This window comes from Vanacampus margaritifer, chromosome 6 (assembly GCF_051991255.1).
Source record: "Vanacampus margaritifer isolate UIUO_Vmar chromosome 6, RoL_Vmar_1.0, whole genome shotgun sequence".
Lineage (NCBI taxonomy): Eukaryota > Metazoa > Chordata > Actinopteri > Syngnathiformes > Syngnathidae > Vanacampus > Vanacampus margaritifer.
In genome coordinates, this window is record NC_135437.1 from 11,859,001 (window position 1) to 11,878,960 (window position 19,960).

Below are 19,960 nucleotides of genomic sequence, written 5' to 3' on the forward strand. Positions count from 1 at the left end.
AGTGCAGGTGGGATAGGCTCCAATTCACCCGCAACCTCAGTACGGACAAACACTATAGAAAATGGGAGTATAGAAGATGCAATGGCCGTTATTCTAAATGGGTTGTGTAAGCCGATGGGATATGGTGGAGAGAGAGGTATGCAGATGATGGACGCTCGTGCATAATGACTCTGGCCGCTGGTCAAGAAAATGACAATGCTTTGGATTAGAACTGGAAAAGCAGCTCTATTATCCACCGCAGAGCGACACTTTGGTGTCGTAGGGCAGCCCGCCAAATAATTTAGCACACGAGCAACTGTTCAAGAATGATGAGCTCATTTCATAGGATTCAAATATCTGAAAAGTGTGAAATGAGATCGATCACCACGGGACCGTGTTGGCATCACATTTTCTGTCAACAATGCACCCAACAGTTACAATGTGAATTTCACTTTGATACTAACATACTGTCCTTGTTTTTAGGGCAGGTCAGCCTCACGTTTCCGTCTATTGTTAAGAGTGCGTTGGCCTCATTACATCACCCCGAAGATGTTATGCAGTAAACATCTGGCTCAGTGGCTGCTTCGTCTCCATTGCAAAGTCAGTGCTTTTATTCAGGCCTCATTGCAAGCTGTCTGCCTATACGAATGGGTTGCGCTTTGCTTTCTCTCTCTCATTACACAGTCACTTTTATCTGCGCGGCCACTTTTTTTTTTTCCCATAGACCCTTTGTAGCATTTATTTCTCATGAGAGGGGAATCAGATTTTCCTCTGCTGGCTCTTAGGCTGAAGGAGGGCAATTTCAAATGCAGCACATGCACATATTAAGTCATTCATTTGGGCTTGCATACAAATGTATACACAAAGGCACCTTATACATCCCTCTAGATCTTGGAGTTTGGTGTCATTATTGGAGCTGTAAAGAAGTGATCACATCATATTCATGCCTTTTCTAGAGGTTGCCGATCCGACTTCTCAAATCAATCAAATTAAATCATTGTCTGAATTTTATCTTCACCAATGTATTAAAAGTTGCTCGAACTGCTTTCTCTGTCCGAGCTGCTACCGATTGGAATCTCACTCCTGTTGAGTTAAAAAATGGTTAGTTGATAATCAGAAATGTCAACACTAATGCTTCCTGTATTTGTTCATCCCTAGTTGGTTTTAATGTACAATTTTAGTAAATGTGTTGCTTTTGTTATTAAAAGGTAATTTTAACATTTTAATAGTATTTTTGTGAATGTATTGTTATTGTTGTGCATTTTATTATTTAATTTTACTATGGTGCCATTTATGATATATGATGGACTGCAGATGAAAAATAGTCTTTTGGCTAATTCTGGCATATTTACTGAAATGTTTATTAATATGTACTGTCCCTGATACAAATCAATCAAAACAGTGCTTCTGAAACTTTCAACACCAAGTAACATCTCTAAAAAGGACTACCAATAAAAACAATTGAAATAAAGTAGCAGAGTAGGCCGAAGTATTTTCCCAAAATAAGACAGAGGTTTTATTCCTAAAAGTATTTTGTAATCAACTGTAACATTAGAAACAAATCCAATTAAAATGTATTACACATTAAAGAAACATGAAAAATAAAAATGGGACTTATAATAGATGTTCAAGAACAAAAAGGTCAAATATTAAATGCAAATGTGTAATACTGAAAAGTGATTATTTTGTGTATCACTAGAAGGTCCGCTTATCACTTGTGGAACAAGTTCCACACTTAACTCATTCACTCCCAGCCATTTTCACTGAAGCAACCCCCTTCGCTCCCGGCTGTTTTACTGGATTTTGACGGATTTTTGCAAGGACCACAGAATATTGTGTTCTATTGCTACAAAAACATGGAACCTACCAAAAGATAGATTAGAGTCTCTTCTTTCATCAGGAAAAATGTATTGTACTGTATTTCTATCTGTTTCCGTTTTGCAACAATGAGCATTAGAATATAGCTAAGTTTCATCATTATTCACAAATCTGTATAGAACTGTGGGTAAATTCGCATTTTTCAACATGGCCCTGGTTGATCTTTTTTGCTCTGCTGCCACCTGCTGGGCGTTTGTGTAATAACTACCGTTTCCTCAACTGTTCTCTGCAGTTGAGAGGCTGCATCAAAGCCTTCTGTTTTCTCTGGCATAAAAAAAAAAAAAATATATATATATAACTATGTCTTTGGGACACTTAAAACTTAAAATAGAATGTATTTATACGTTTTGGGGAACAAATGAGTCACTGTATTGCAATACTATGATAATGTCAGGTCCATAAATATTGGGACATCAATAATATTCCCACCTTTTTGGCTCTAAACACTTTCACAGAAGATGTGAAATGAAATAAACAAGACGCGAGTTAAATGCAGACTTGCAGCTTTAATTAGAGGGTATTTACATCCAAATCAGGTGAATGATGCATTGGTGGGCATTTATGGCTGCCAATGGAATTGGATTGCTTGTATTTATTGTATTTAGTCTCTGCAACTGGCTTCACCTTATAGACAGATGTCCTCTTGCAGTTCTCAGCCATTTTTAAAGTATGCGGTGAGATCGGTGGAACTACAACGATGAATGGCTGACTCCGATGCTCAGCGGCTACATGCTACAAACACTCAAAGTGCGCATGCAAAGCTAGGAACGAGCACGCACGACGTCGTTACGGGAGATTGATTGACAGGATCGAGAACCAATTGTTTAGATGATCCACCTGGTATATGCATTGACAAAAGATCCTGGGATATTACGCAATGGCCATGTCAATTACTTGACCTGAATCCGATTGAGCATGCATTTGACTTGCTGCAGACAAAACTGAAGGGAAAATGCCCCAAAGCAAGAACTGAAGACGGTTTCAACGTGTCCATGTATATCATAGCAGGATCCATGAAAAAGTTTCAAGGACCCATGCCTGATATTAAACAGGAAGTGAACAATTTTGCTTTGAAACCGGCAACTCCTACTAGGGCATTTACGCAATGAGCCCCAACTAGTGTATCCTCAATGCTAAATTGCAAAGCCAATAACATCTAATGTAGGCAGAGCTTTGTGTCAAAGTTTGCCGATCATTTTGACAATCCTCCATGAATAGCGGGTGTGAAGGCTCGTTTATCTCTTCTCCCGGCGTTAATACAGGCATTGTAGTTGGAGGCCTTGTTATCTTTCAACTGGGGTGGTTACATTTGCAGAGAAGTGACAATAAAGAATGGACAACAATAAGGCACGGTGACAGCGGCAGTCGCAGATGCGTAATCGAAAAGTACATTTATAAAGGCTTTGTGTCCCTGTGTAACTATGTTTCTGCTCCATTGGCGCAAATGGCGTTTCCTTTATAATGTCAGAGCCCATGAAATGTGACAGTATAGTGCACTGCAGCCCCCCTCCCTGTCTCATCTTGTCGCGCGGCTTCTTAGTCCACGTCACTGTTGGCTCTCCGAGGCACATTTGATAATAAAGTTATTTTTAAGGGAGAACATTTCCCAAAATATCATAAAGCATCCACTGCTTTGGGCTTTATATGCCAGTATGTCCACTTTGGTGTAATAGCCAATACATCAACGTGTGTGTGTGTGTGTGTGTGCGTGTGCGTGTGCATGTGTGATGTGTGTGTGCGTGTGTGATGTAGAGAAAGAGAACTTGTGTGAAATCTGCATTTATTGACAAATGTGTGAATGTTGTAGCCTGTGTAACGGTGCTTATCTTATCATTGCACCAGCAGTGGTATAAAAATTATTTGTTCACAGGATAGACTGTACAGGAGTATTGGGACACCTACCCATTACAACCCCCCCCCCCACAAAAAAAACACATTATATTGTATATGATAACAAATGAATTTTTTTTATAATTTTTTATAATAAAAAAAAGAAACTTAAACATACTTTTGTACTTTATGACATTAGAAATTGTAAATGGAAAATTTTTATGCTGAAAGACCACATAAAATATACTTATATATATTTTAATTGTGGTTGGACTCCAGTGGTGCCTTGAAATACAAGTGACCTGACTTTTTTTGAGATGTGAGCTGTATTTGACAGAATAAACAATGAACATGAGATCACAGTGCCGAAGGGCTTGCGAACGTCACATGACCAAATGCAGAAAACAGGTGAGCCGTGATTGGTTGTTTCCTGATCCCGACAGCAATTATATGGGTGCAAGGGTCCAGATTTATCAGGATTTTGTGCAACTGCTATCTTTCATTAAGTCTTCACCTACTTAATTAATTTGTCCAGTACCACCAGCGCCTATCATCATGAGGGTTGTGGGTGAGCAGCTGCTGATTTTGGGCGAGAGGCGCCCGAACCATAGTTTGGACACCCTTCATCAATACAAAGATATAAACATGAATATTTTTAAATATATACGCAATTACGTCTCTGAGGCTAGATGGTGTAGTGAGTGTCTTTGGGTTACATCAGCCCACATCTGGGCCCTTGACAAGCACGCTGCTGCAAATGGCGGCAACAATTATCCTGCCGGTGTTTTGAAATAGAACCACTGAAAACATCCCGGCCTTCTCAGGTGTCCCCAGCTGTTGCAATTTTTAAAAAAAAAATTTTACTAGCTAAACCGGCACGGGCTTGCTATTGATGTCAGTCCAAGGAGAGTTTGTCCTAGAAAAGGACATTTCTCTCACTTTATTTAGATGCAAAGTTAAACACAGTAATTCTGTGTGATCCAAATCTCAATCTAAAACACAATTTCTAAATGTATTAACAGAAGACAATGATTTCACAATTTAGCAAATTTTCAATGATTTGATTTTTAAAATGGCGAATAATCAAATTAATTTGTTTAAAACCCTGGAGAACCCACGGGGTCAAATTTGGCCCCTATAAATTCTGCTACTCAAATAACAAAGACCTTTTTTTTTTATTTTTACAAATTTAACTTCAAAAGTCCAGAGTGCCACTTCTGACCCCTGCATGGGTCCATCTAGTGGATGAATATTGCACTTACATGAGCCAGAGTGGTGGTGACAAGATGGCTGGCAACATGCTGTTCTGTTGAGCTGGAAATCAATCCAAACAAAACCATCTTCTCAGCAAACCATCAGATGGTAAAATTGTGTTTTTTTTGTTAATCTATTTCATATCATGTTGCAGAATGCCTAGGAGTATGTTATATATATATTTTTTAATAAATTAGCAACTCTGAGCTAGTTCATAAAACAAGGGTTAAAATTGAAAAAACATATATTTTGGTGTTCAGTGAACTTATAGCCGTCATTTAATGTATAATTCATAATTTTCCAAAGAAGAAAATGATTCTTGGGTTCTCCAAGGTTAATTGCCAAGCCCTGGTCTGTAGTAATCTGCACACATTAATACATCTGAATGTATTATATTTTATATATTTTTTTAAAAAGTTTTTGTCATGTCACATATTATAAAATATTGATTCTGAACTTCTCCAGATGATGTGTATTGCACATTCACATGGTGTTATATTGCATTTTCTTATGGTATTGATGGTTTCTGTGATTGGGTGGTGAAAGTGGTAGTATTAAGCGAAGGATTAAGTCCGGTAAATCCCCACCGAAGGCCCAGCCGGGTATCAAAATACCTGGCCTGCATCATATTCCAATGTCCCTCTGTATTGTGTTCTCCTTGCACAAATGACCGATCAATAGTCCTAAAATGCCAGGAGTTGATGACTTAGCAGACGCTTATGTCACCATTCGAGAGAGATCAGCAGAGCTGATCTTGATGTGATAATGACTAGCGTACCTTCGTCTACTCCGTATGCTGTGCTAATTAGTGACAAAAGTCCTTTTATTGTTACCGTTCTTCTTATTAGGGCGGTAATCCCCCTGCTGCAAACTACGGTAATTATTTTCCTCAGTTTTGCACAGATGCTAACATAAGGACAGAACACTGTGTGCTGTTTTAAGGCCGCAACAAAGCAAACAGTGTAAAATATTTACACGCGGGGAGGTTTGCAGATCATAGCGCCAAAACTTGTAATTGGAGCCAGATGTAATGAATAGAAATAGATGTCCAAAATCCTCCTCTGTTACAAGTTTGGCGTCCACCAGTGTCTGGTGTGTTCTTGTTCTCATTGTGATTGATCAGCTGCATCTTCAGCCATAATTTGATCAGAGATTTTATGATGATTTATCTTTTCATCCAATTAATTTCTCATCACTTCTGTGGCTCTGAGAGCCCCGAGAGGGATTTGTCAGGAGATTGTGCGGGTCCTCTTGTTGAATCAGCTTCTATTATCTGACAGATGAGGAAGACCACTTATGGAATCAGAGCAAGACGCGTTAACAAAAAACAACAATTAAAACCAGTATAGCTGGAATGGAAATGAAGGCTGCTGCAGCGAAGTGGAGACTGTGGAGTTAAAATGCTGCGTCAAGAGCAGGGTTATTATAGTTTTGGAATTTTCATTTGAGTTATTTTTTATTTCATTGTGTGTTTTGTTTTTTAAATTTAGTTTTAATTATTTTAATTAGTTTTCAGGGCGACTGTTAGTTTTTATTCGTTTTTTAAAATGCTTGGTTTTAGTTTGGTTTTAGGTAGTTTCAGTATTCGTTTTTGTTTAAAAAAAAAGTGTATTACTTGTGTGCAATATTTAATAAACACCATGGTAAAATGAAAAAAAATTACGCATTTCTTACCTAGCGTTGCATTTCGGCTGAGTTACATGAAAAAGCAGTCGAGCCGAGCCATTGGAGCCAAAAGTCAAGCACGCAAAATTGTCGCCTGGGAGCGACGCCATCTGAAGGTGCTTTTCTATTGGCTGCTGCGAGATGACTTCTGTGTGACAAACACACTTTCAAACGTCCTTATTTCGGATAATATCAAAATTAAATATAAACAATTATAATATATAATAAATATACACATTTAAAATCAATCAAATAAATTTCCAAAGACTAAAACAAAGGACAAAGGACATTTTTTTTTACATTTATTTCATTAATGAATTTTAGTTTTAGTTATTTTGTTAGTTTTCGTTAACTAAAATAACCTTGGTCAATAGCTAAGGTACGGAAAGTGGGTTGTGTTTATTGTCTTCATTTTAAAACACATATCCTCAAAAGTTACAATGATATCATTGACTATCTATTTAATATCCTATTTAATATCAGTACTTTTTTTTCATTCTTGCTTGAGCATAGGGAAATAATTGCAGAATACAGAATGTGCTCTTTTGTTTTTGAAATGCTGAGCTCAGATTGTAGCCCGATTTGGACCCGGCAAATGGTCACTGATAAGTGGACGATTTTTGGAGTTGCGTTCTTCCTTCGTGTAGTGTGACATAATCAACGGCAATCTGCCAAGTCTGGCGTGTCAAATTTTTTTGTGGCTCCATGATTTGAGTCCTAGACATTGACCAATAATGTGATTTTCTGACCGGTGCTTCTGACCTCTCTTTTCTGCCCGTGGGAGCGCAAGCCATGTGTTTGCACTAGTCGACCCCGCGGACCCACACTTGTGTCCTGCGGTCCTCGACCTCTGCCGTGGGAACGTGCCATTGGTGCCAGTGGTCTGGTCAGTTGTAGTGTGGCCACTCTCAACTGTCGTGAATGACCAGGGAAAAAAAAGTAATGCATCTTCGTTTTGGTGTCGGAGCCAGTCTACTGTTTTTGGGACCTTGTCGCACCTGGCTGGGTGTGCCAGTGGACACAGCTGCGGAGCCCGCGGCACACCTGCCAATTTGATAGCAGAAAGTAGACTGTGCTTGGGCTAAAAAAGGGTACATCTTCATTTTCGTGCCGGGACAAATGTAGTTTAGTGCGTTTGTGAATTTGGTAAATGCGCTACGCCTCGTAATTTGGACTTGGTAAAACCAGGTCTAACTAGTGGCACAAGAATCGTGGCACAGGAAGACAGATTTGGCACTCCGCGGATGTGTGTGTGCGTGTATTTCATTCATAAATATGACAACAGTGTGGGCCAACCAATCTGACTTATTGTTGAAAACTATTAATTGAATGAGACATTATGATCTTAAAACAATTTTAATAGCTCCCCCCTGACTACACGTTACAACTTGTGGTGGAGTTTGGGGTCTCACACATAGATGCACAATTGGGGGTGCAAGGCAACCTCCAACTGCTGACTTCATCCTCTTCATGGGGAGGTCAAGGACTGTTTATGAGCAGCACAGTGGAATGTTTGCCTCACAGTTCTAAGGTTCTAGGTTTGAATTTTGATGCAGACTTACAGGTGCATGAACAGCAAAAGTGGTGCACAGCAGTAGGGGGAACAAAACATCACACTTATGAAACACACATATAGGGGTGTGCGTTATAAACGGCACATTGAATAGATGGTTTGAATTTGCTTAAAGGTAGAGATTTTAAACCCTTCTGGCCAATCGCAGTAACGCATGCTGCGTATGCCTTATTATGTAAATTCACCCTGGCATTTGGTATGTGTGTACCCTGCATTAATTGGCTGGCAGGTTTATTAACTTCTCTCCCAAGAGACCCATTGATTATTAATTCTCATGCTGCATCAAAGAGCCAGCTGTCACTCAATAGATCAAAAGACAGTACTGTACATCTGCACACAGTAGGAATGGATTTACAGTTTATTCATGAACCACAAATTAATTTCTTCCACTTGGGTGTATGTGTTTGACTCTTTCTTTTCGCTTGCCATTTACCGTCCCCGTAGCTTCACATATGCCAGTCGTGTGTGCGTGAGCCACATGCTGTGTCAGAGAATGTGGATCGGATAGAAAATGTGGATTTGGTGCGGCGCTTCAGTTACTGTGGAGTATTGATTTCAAAAGCTTTCAGCGCGTGGCTAATTTTCCATATGCGGTGTGTGCCACATGTGGCCCCCGGTTTACGGATGGGAAAGGCGAGGTTTATGGAGGGCAGTATGTGGACAATATTTGCGCCAATTATGTATGTTTGTGTGAGTATGTGTGTGAGTCTTAAGTGTATGCATGCATTTATATACAAGGCAGCGGATTTTCAGGTCTAATTGCGCTGTTTTCCAGCTGGATGAGAAACATGTTCGTGCTCGGTGGTGCACGCACAATCCTGGAGTGGATTGAATACACAAAATGGCAGTAAAGCAACACAATCAAATAACACTTTAAAAACTTATAGTGGAAGATCTTGTGGGATTTCAGCTTGTGAGCATCTGAAGGGTGAATTACGCAAGTGTTTTTTTAAAAAAATGTTTTACTTTATTTTTTTCATTTTGGTGGGGGAAACCACAAACAAGTGTTATGATAACCAGAGAGCCAGAAATGGAAATAGCTGGCTTCACAGTAATATAAGCAGTAAAGTTAAATGTTTACGTGATGCTAACATAAAATATAAATGGCCAAAAATTAACTTGACATTGGCCGGAGAAGCTTACCAAGAAATGGCAATTTTTTGCCATTCATTGCTTTCCATTAAGTGTCTGCCAGTACTTTGTTCGTAATGGCCGACAAATTTCTTAAAATCCTAATGGAGCTGGCTTTTTCCACTTAAGTGTTTCGCCCTCACTTAGTGAAACTGCACATCTGGAAATAGAAGTCAGCTTAAAACAATTAAGATGACTCATTTCATTCATTGCACTCATGTTGCTCTGTTGCTCAAGCAAATAAAAAAATAAATTAAGTATAACAAAAAAAAGAAGTCAACATAGTCTCTAAACTTTGTGGCGTAGTAAAGCTAACATTGCCAACTAGGGTATTAGTCTGTATAACTCATACTGTATAGTACAGTGATTCGCATCAGTGGTTATCCGGCGCAATCAGTGAGTCAATTACTAATTATTATATGCCTACAGTAATTGTTACTACAACTACAGCATGTAGTAGCTAGCTATGATTACACTGAAAATGCATTGATGCCACTATTTATAGAACAGCTCGGTGTTATTTCAATTCCAAAGTCAGGAATTGATACCGCAGACAAGCCTGCCGTCTGTCGGTGTCGGTACCAGATGTGATCGGGCTGCCAGATCGTATCGGGGGTTGTCTGACGAACACGTCACGCTACAGGATTGGCTGGAAATGATCCAGTTGACGAACTTGATGTCAAACATTGGAAAGAAAATATTAAAGATGTAATTTAAATGACAAAATGTATAGAATTAAATAGTAAAAATGCAAATAAACCTAAGAAAATAGATTGAATAAATTATGAATACACAAATTAATTGCCTGAGATGTGACAAATATGATCAGTTTAGATTGTTAATGTGTACCTATTATCATTAAGACTGTTTTTGTGTTTTGTGTTTTGTTTTTGTGATGTATTGGGATTTGTGAACAGCTAATATAGAAACAAAACCAGAGTGAACACATCTGAATTGCGCATTTTGCTAGCGCTTGTACTGACGTCACCGACAAGGGCGAAGGCGCTTCAATCTATTTTTATTATTTCTTCAATCTTAAAGAATCTTTCTTTTATATTATTATGTTTATTTAAATGTTTTAAATTTTAGTCCATACATTTTGTTGTTGAAATGGCATCTTTAATATTTTCCTTCCAATGTTTTGACGTCAACTGTCAATTTTTTTTCCCATATAACTTTATTGAACGATTGCAAACTGACAATTTCCAGCCAATCCTGTCGCGTGACGTCATCTGTAAGCGACCCCAATATAATCTAGCAGCCCGATCACATCTGGTACCGACACTGGATGAGAAAAGCTGTGTTACCCAGCTAGCTTGCAAGCTAGGTGGTGGCAAGGGCCTCTTATCGTGACGATTCAGTAGGATATATTTTAGCCACAGAGGCTTGAAGTAGGTATATTTTTACGGCTCAACCATATAGAGGTTTGTAGGCGTAAGAAAGTTTCTAGACAAGCAAGCTTTGATATTTCAGCTTTACTGCACTCAATAGACACACACTCAGTGTTTTAGAGTAGACGACTTTATTTTTCAGGATTTTGAAGCCATGTTTTATTTTAACCATTCAAATGTGTCAAGATTCTTAACAATGTTCTTCTAAACACTGTGTCAAATTTAAAAGACAGATTTATTTTCATAGGGACTTTAACAAAGTATTACATTGGAGCCTTACTTTATAGTGATGACATTTAAAATCTTGATTAGTTGGCTATACAGTTTAACGGTGACATTCATAGACTGCCCATTGCTTTATTATGTCGCACCCCTGTGGACAACTTGGTAACGAGTACAAGTATTAATATTCAACACATTCTACTCAAATGGTCTGCGCCTTCATCAAGCGAGCACCATTGAACGATATTTCAAGCTGAGCACATCTGGGGAGCCATAAACCGGCAATTTACAATAAACAAAATAAGCCGCGCTATATCCACATTGTCCCTTGATGTTAAATGCCTCTCCGTCTGTCTAATCAATTACAAAATTAGCTCTCAGTGGGAAAGGATATAGCACAAAAAAGTGGGAGTGTGCGAAGAGAAAAATGTGTCCCTGAAGGATTGAGGGTTGGCGAATAGCCGTGACATTTGCGTTACAAGGTGTGGAGGAGCATGAAGCACACGGTTGCGCATTATCACAATTACTCCAGCGTTTCAAGCTCTGTGGTAGGTTACTCGTGAGGGACTGACACTTCCCTCCGTGCGAAGCCTTTCCCCTCCACCTGAACATCAGAGGTTGCGACTCTGACTCTCTGGCATACATTGAACTGGATCCGTGCTCGCGCAGCTTTGTATGCCTCTAAATTATTCACTTTGTTTTAGCTGTGCTGGCGTGCAAAAGATGGGGTGAGACGGAGGTGCGCTGAGTGATCCGAGCTAACGGGAGGTGAGGCGCTTGTTGCTTACTGAGGCATGGAAGATAACCTTGTTATTCCACTCTCCAATTGCTTAATTTCCCAGGAGGAGCGAATAATACGGTGGATCTGCATCCACAATTGATTATAGAAAGATTATTGATTATTGTGTACACAGAACACGGGTGACGGGTCTCATTTTTATTTAGATCAAGTTTAAATTTGACCAGATTTTACCAGTACCTGTGATCTACAACATGGGCCAATAATTGTATCCAATTATCCATCCATTCATCCTTCCAATGATGGGTTGTCTTTTATATCTTAAAAATCTAAATTACAGAACAAGATTCCCTCATTTGTCGCAGAGATTATGTTCGAGAACCTTCTGTGATCGCCGAAAAATCCACAAAGTAGTGACAGAGTATTTATTTTATTTATATATATTTTAAATCTTTATTTAGGATACCAATACAAAATATGCTTATGAAGTGCAGGTGTTATTTTTGTCCACTTCAGCTCTCCAGCCTCACCTTGTAGACTGTAATATCTGTTGTGTCTTTGAGTGTATGTGGCATAAAAGACGGGGCTGGTCCTGGTCAATGATGTGCTGCAATATAAAATTAGATATTTAGGACTAAAAATCCACAACTGCAGTATGATGAATGTCGACTGTATTCCAGAAGAACCTGTATGAAAGGAGGACAAGGCTAATGTACGTCGTAAAGAGTTCTACAGAGAAGATGGCAAGACTGCCTGGCGATAAAGTATAAAAAGTAGTTACCGTATTTTCACGACCATAAGGCGCACCGTATTAAATTGCGCAGACTCAGTTATGGGTGCTATTTCTCTATTTAACACACACATGAGGTGCACCGCACTATTGGGTGAAGGCACGGTTAAACATATAAGCTAGCTCAAGACATATGGTAGCATGCTTTCACTTGCTAGCGTATGTTTTTAAAAAGGCAGTAGAGCAAAACTGAGTTTGGTTATACTTTATTGAAGTATTTAACAACGTAAACAGTGAGATCGGTTGTACTTGAAATATTTAAGAATGTACTCACGTTACTTTTGATCAATCCTCATCCACAAATCAAACACCTCAGGTTCCCTCTTGTCATTGTAGTATTGTCACAGTCAATCTCGTTAGCGTGCGGCTCCTCAGGAATGATGCTGGCTTTTGCGAAAGCTTGATTGGTGCAAGCAGACACGTTTAGCCCAAGCATGCATGCACAATCCATTCACAAATTGTGGCTGAACTTGCTCTAGTCTAGCAGTTCCATAAAGCGAAAGCAATGAGCTCCATGTCGTCCTCCTGTATCTTATATACAGGAAACCCGGCCCTGGTTGAGGACTGGCAGGCATGAAAACCCTATAGACTTACATCATCTTTCAATTGAGTCGTTCTCATGCCTGCCAGTTCTCAACCAGGGCCGGACTTCCTGCATATAGGTAATATGTCGGCCCTGCTCCCACACAGACAGTCAAGCGGAGCGCTTACCAAAGTCGCACAACAACATTTACAGGTTATGGAACTCGGTGCACATAAAAGGCGCACCTCACTATTAGGTGTACCATCAATTTTTCAGAAAATGTAAGAATTTTAAGTCCGGTACTTGCTTTTTTGGAGTCATTACGGCAAGTTTTTTGTTCTATATTTGGGTAATTTTTTTCTACATATACATTAGTTAGCGAGTTAACTAACATGCAACCCAAAAAAGAAATTGTGAAGCTGAGAGAAGGTGTAAAGTCCAATGGAACAATTTTATGATGGATGGATGTCATCATAGACGTTTCTTGCTATAGGCCAAGTAGGCGGCTGCCTAGGGCCCCTAAGCCACCAAGGGGCCCCCAAGTATGTAGTCTTACCTGAGAACGATAAAAATGTCCTGTCTTTATCTGTCTCGAATATTTGTTTTTTTTACATGCCTTTTATGCTTAAAAAAATAAACATAGGATATAAATAAAATAAACTGATGATAAGCAGTGGCTGTGTTTTTGTGTCACACGGTTAGTGACATAGAGCCTCTATGTCACTAACTGTGTGAGAATGATTGACAGCTACCCGTCTCTTGGTCCTTTTAGCGAGAGTACTAAACAAAACAGACAAAAATAAGTTATCTCAGTGGCGCAAAAAAAAATGAAGAAAAAGAAAACTGAAGAAAAAAAAACAGTCAAAGGAGAAACGTTGGCACTTGTTAGTGATGGATAGTAGGAGGCGAAATTCCATTTTATTAAATTTTTAGCAAGTTTGTTTGTTTTGCTAGCCAGCTCGCTAGCCTCTGCCATTTATTTTATTATTTATAGATGTTATCCTTCCCTTGGCCAGCCCCTAGTTTAACTAGTAAAATATGTAAATATTTGTAGAAAATACTTAGAAATTTGTAATTGGGTACAAACTTTAAAAAGACACTGTACATCACATTTTTTTATTTTTTAAAACTATTATTTTTGATATTCTGTATTATTGTAATATTACTGTAATTAAAAAAATAGGAATATTCACTCATGGTCTTTATGCTTGATAACCTAAGGAGCTATTTTAAGTTTTCCTTGTTGCACTTTAGAATTTAGTTTGTTTTGTTGTGTTTTATTTAAATTAAATATTTATCTAAACACTCAAAAGCTGTTTTATTTATTTATGTAAAAATGACTGTCAACTTAAGATGTTTAATTCTAACTGTAGTCTGTTTTGTTCATAAAGTCTAATAGAATGTGCTATCATAGGAGACCATCTAAAGGGTTAGGAATCTCTTCATTGTAGTTTGGGAAACTAGGGGGCCCCAAACAGCATCTTGCCTAGGGCCCCCATGAAGCTAGAAACGACCCTGGATGTCATCAACGTCTTTTTGACTTACGTCCAGTTAAGTTTCAGGCGTCTATCTGCTGGTGAATTGAAATGAAATAGGCATTATTTATAAATAACTGTAACTCTAGTTTCAGATGCCTTATCTACAATTCCATTCAGACTAACCAAAATTCTACTTATTGAAAATTGGTTTATGAGACGGGACCTGGAGATACTAAATTATAAATAGCTCAAACTATCTGCAATTCCTTTGCAGATGTATATTATTCACATAGTGGATATCTGCAACTGAATGGTAGATAAGGAGAGTGGATGGTGGTTCAAACAGATGATATGCTTCTACTTTTGTCTCAAGTGCCGACGTCACCAAAGTTTCTGCTTGTGCGTGATGATGCAAGTCAGATGAAATGATCCATCCAGCTGATTTCAGTTTATTAAACAGGCTGTGTCAGTATGTGCAATGTGTTGATTGACTTGTTCCTGCTTCTGAATGCTTCATATTTGCCTCACGCATGAGCAATCTTGATTGAGACTGTGAATACAAATAATTTAGAATACAAAAATTGGTCGGTAAGTAAATCATTTTGGCCTTGTGGCAGACTAGCGCCTTCACTGCTGGAGTGATATGCTAATGCATTAGGGCTATCTGTCATGCACTGTTTTTCATCTACATTCAGCTCAGTGCGCAGCATTGGTGATGCATTAAAATCAGCTTCTTTGGGGCGAATCGTATTTTCCTTTGCAAAGGAGACAATAGGACAATATTAAATGTCACTTTGTTATTGTCGATATTCCACAATAGCAAGAAAACAAGAGACGTCCCTGGAACAGTTTGCCAAATAAACGACAACAGTATCACTGATAGTCACCGGTGTATCGATTAATTTTGCACTCGCTATCAGGTTGGTTGAACATTAACACACAAGTTATTCAGCATCAGCGGGCCTACAAAAACATTCCAAAGTTGAGAGACAAGTTCTGATATAAAGTTACAGTACACAGTTGTGTACTACAGCTGTAAAGCAAAACTCTACTTTTCATATCATTTTTCAACTACTTAAAAGAGACATATTAAAACTTGATGAAAATAAAATACCGAAGGATCAAGAATTGTAGATGTATCAGCCTCTCCGAGGAGCCTTGTTCAAAGCAGACGGTTTTAGGAGCTGGCGTGTTCTGTCTCATGCAGATAAAACGTAGCTCACCCCACCTCACCCTACTGTGGGAATGGGCCAAGGCGAGTACAGCGTTGCGTTACCACGACGACTACTGAGAGTCAATCTTGGCAGACACATGGCAGCTGGAGAAATTACATTGTACGTCTGAGTCCTGAACAACTTTGAGGGTTTCAGATAGTTACTGGTATGTTCTTTTCGAATGCCGGGTTGAATACTAGTCTAATGTGAGAAGTTTCAGTAGAAAAGAAGACGTTACATGTTGTAGAGTGCTTGGAAAGGAGAGAATGGACCTTGAGTCGACCTTGCGGAAATTCAGACAAAATTAACATGATCAATGAAAGACTGGCTAATTGATAGGCAGTCTTGCAATCTTCTTTGTGCAACTATTTACGACATTCACTTGATTTATTATCGTCATCTCCAGCATCCACAAGATTTATTCAGTTTTTGTCAAGTCAATTTGAAAATAAATCAATGAAGAAATAAAATATTAGTATTCACTCCCAATCTTCCACACTGAAATACCCTAGTCCCTATTGTTTATAAACATTGACCAGGTCTATACAAGCAAGTAAAAAATCAGCTTTTTCAAATGTCTCCTTTATGTCTTGTTGGTGTGTGTTTTGAAATTTAAATGGCTAAAGGACGTGTAAATGTGGCTGATAGTGTCAAACATTGGAGGACGGCGCGTTCTAACTTAGATCCATCGTCAAATTGTCAAAACGGCAGCGATGTTCGAATTGTGAGAAACTCTTGACGGGAATCTATTTTGGCTTGAGATGTTATGTGAAAATACAGTACCCAGAAAGTGTAATTGCAACACTGCACAGGCAATTTTCAGTTTTGTCAGCTACAACCTGTTTCTCTGAATTGGTCAGCTTCATACTTGGAAACGCACAATGGCGAGCTGTGTGGTGCAACTGTGTTGTTTGTTACATGTCTCCACTGCTGCTCCACTACTCCACTCGGTCAATTATGTCGTCAACGTCTTTTTACATTTACAGTTTGCATATCTCTATATATCATTATGCTGTGTAGCAGCAATTGCATCACACCGCCATTGACGTGCATGTTTAAAATTCCAACCAATCGGACGCTCCGATCGTCCTGAGGCTGCAGGGTCAGCGTGAACAACGACAGTGCGGGCGAATACTTTGGAGCACAGAACTGACTTAAGATCACACTTAATAATTCAGGAAGCTGCCAGAAATGTTTTATGGCCCATTTTCCTCCCATTTCAAGCTCACTTGTTCAACTAGCGATGTTACAAGTAATAGTCAAAGCCTTAAAGTATTCATATTATACAACGCAGTGTTCATGTCCTGGTCCCTTCCCATTGGTGTCTTAATAATTAAGAATTCACTCTAGGCTTCTATCTTGTAAAACAGCCTTATTTTATTTCATGAAGCCATGTCCAGTTCTGATAAAAATGCTTCCATTCAATTCCATTTTCTATACGACTACAGAATTTTTGCAGATTAATGCCAATTAAAATCAACAACATTCTTGGTAGAGGTAATAACTGACCCTCTTTGATGGATAAAACATCCCACAAAAATGTTATGTTACCTTGCGTGTTTTAGCAGATAAAGCCAAGCATGACAGTCACAGCCTGCTCAGTATTGATCTGAACAAACACCCCCACCTAACCATTCTCCCCTTTACCTTAATACCGTCACACATTGGAGCAACTCTAAGTTGAGTGCTGCTAGCATAATATTAACACTATATTTATCAAACAACAGCAGCATAACCAATATGCAGTAAAACCTACTATGTAAAAAAAGTTTGTATAGTTTTATCACTCCACACGTTTGACATGTTTGGTCTAATTAAAACACACACTTTAAAGTTTTCCTATAGAGTTGCATGCATTCAGTTTAGTACCAAGTTGTGCCACAACATGCCGTGCAGCACTGAGTTCTACTGGAAGAGATAATAGAATAAGAGGTAGAGAAGGTCCCTGATTTGAAGTTTTAGTAATAGTCGTGCCCACATAGTAGAGAGAATACAGTGCTCTACAAAAGTGTTGGAACAACAAAAATTTCATGGTGTTGATGAAATTACGCCACATGGTTTGTTTGTTTGAACAAATATGCATCCTTTAATTATTTTTTTAAATTAGACTTTTTTTATTTAATGCCAACTGAGAGGGACAAAAAACTTGAAGCATGCACGCCTGACCTCTTATTTGGAGAATAACTAAGGAATACTTTAAAATGTGCTACTTCTATTGTTACTAATACTACTAAGGGGTCAAAAATGGTGGTTTTGGTAAATTTAAATGGGTTTATAGTGTATGAAGGACAAAAGTACAGTGGAACCTCGGAGTTTGAATGTCTCGGAACTCGTACAAATCGGATTTCAACCCAAAAATCGGAGTAAAAAGTGCTTTCGAGTTTGACCTCATTTTCGGAGTTTGAACACCCAAGCAAAGCAAGCTAAGCCGAACGTACCTTGAAAACGGGTAGCCGAGTGAAGCCGAGCGGAGCCGAATGCTCACGTTGCGGTACTTGAGACGATGCACTGCTCGTTTCCAGTCACATCGTGAATACTAGGTGCTTTATACTCGCGAGTGCATTTTGATTTTTTTTTCTTCGCCATGGGCCCAAAGAAAGACAACAGTGCCAGTGGCAGCAAAGAAAAACATACAGTGTTACGAACCACAGTGGAATTAGGAAGGAGATTATCGCGCCGTTGTAACTACCGTGACTACTTCTGTAAATACTGGCACGAGGACCCCCTCCTTAGCTGTTCAACAACGTGCCTGACGTTAAACAAGGCACGCAAGGACCGCTTAGTAGTCTAACAATATGCCCAATGTAAAATACACAAACTCAGCACTGAACTAAAGCTAGCATTAACATAGCATTTATCATCCACTGATGAAATCACACCACAACATAAAAGTTAAGGTATTTTTTTATTGTTTAAATACTGTACTGTACTGTAAAAAAATAGACATAGACAAAACCATAGAAATTAAAATCGGAATTTTCTGTTTTCGGAGCTTGGGAACGGATTAATTGTATTTACGTTATTTCCTATAGGGAACATTTTTTCGGATGTTGAACAATTCGGACTTTGAACACTTCGCACAAACGAATTATGTTCAAACTCCGAGATACCACCGTATATGCTTTTGACAAGATCTCGTGTGTCACCCATTATGGGCGTGTTCACTGTGTAAGAAATGGGATGGCTGTGATATTTGTTTAATCTCTAGTATGGCCTTCAGAGGACTTCATAAAACCAAAAAAAGCTTCAGCACCCCACTGATTGCAGGGATTCCTTTTTTTGCACTGTGTTGCTTTGGACTCCTCCTCAATGCTTGTGCACTTCTGATCCGTTTGTGTTTTTCTCCTCCGTCTGTTGCCTCCCCTCTTCACTCCCTCCCCGGCTGGCTCTTCTCTTTTTTTGTGTGTGTTTCCCAGGCGAGGGATGCATGCTGCAAAAGGTGTGTGTGTTCCGCGTGCTTGCCAGCCACAAGGGTGTGTGTGTATCTGTGTGTGAATGTGAGAGAGAAAGAGAGAGAGAGACATAGTCCAAGTCCCTAACACAGAGCATGCCTCTGCGTCCGGCTGCCAGCAAACATGAGCCACCCAGCCCTCCACGGCAGGACCAGCAGCAGCATCAGTGCGCGCACACACACCCGCGCGCGCACTCCTCTTACGCACACACCGCAAACGGCAGCCAGGGAGCCAGCACCGACAGCGGCGGCAGCTCCCTGGAAGAGGACATCGTCGGCGCCAGTAACGGCGACAGCGGCAGCGGCATTCCCCTTCCCGTCTCGCCGGCGTTCCTACCCGGCGCCTCTGCACCCATGGAGGAGCCCACGGGCAACACGGTCGTGATCCGCATCGGAATCCCAGACCTGCAACAGACGGTAAGAGACAGACTGGAGACTGGCCTCTCCCCTCTCTATGATTACTTTTTGCTTCATTCATCCACTGGTGCTTTCTTACTTTCTGTTTATTTCTTCCTTGTTCATGACTCTGCATGTTTCTTTTTCTCATTGGCTTGATCCATCCTGGCGCCTTCCAAAATCCCCGCTAATAAATCTAGCTCTTCATTAACTGGGCTTGAGCTGACTTTGACAATTGGCTACTTAGCCCTTAACCCGTTCATTTTCTAGGCGTGCGTAGTACAGTTTTGACCAGGGCGAAGAGTATCTTCATAATAATTGTCTAAATCAGATTACGATCTAATTGTCTTAATAGCTTGTTTGACATTAATAAATTAATGATCAATCCTTGCAGATACCTGTTTGCGAAGGTGTACGTGTCACCTTCTGACCTCTATATGACTTGA

General features: G+C 39.5%; 1 protein-coding gene across 4 annotated transcripts in view; it reads left to right on the forward strand.

The window, feature by feature from the left end:
- The window catches only part of shank3a (SH3 and multiple ankyrin repeat domains 3a), a 226,881-nt gene that overhangs the window by 57,341 nt on the left and 149,580 nt on the right, over nt 1-19,960 (forward strand). For 2 of the 4 annotated variants that reach the window (XM_077569368.1, XM_077569367.1), the window contains one exon: nt 19,084-19,535. The exons of 1 other annotated variant lie outside the window; for it this stretch is intronic. In XM_077569368.1, the coding sequence (XP_077425494.1) occupies nt 19,215-19,535 (321 nt within the window). In that variant the 5' untranslated portion in view covers nt 19,084-19,214. The remainder of the gene's footprint in view (nt 1-19,083; nt 19,536-19,960) is intronic. One more of the 4 variants, XM_077569369.1, reaches the window with a different exon arrangement.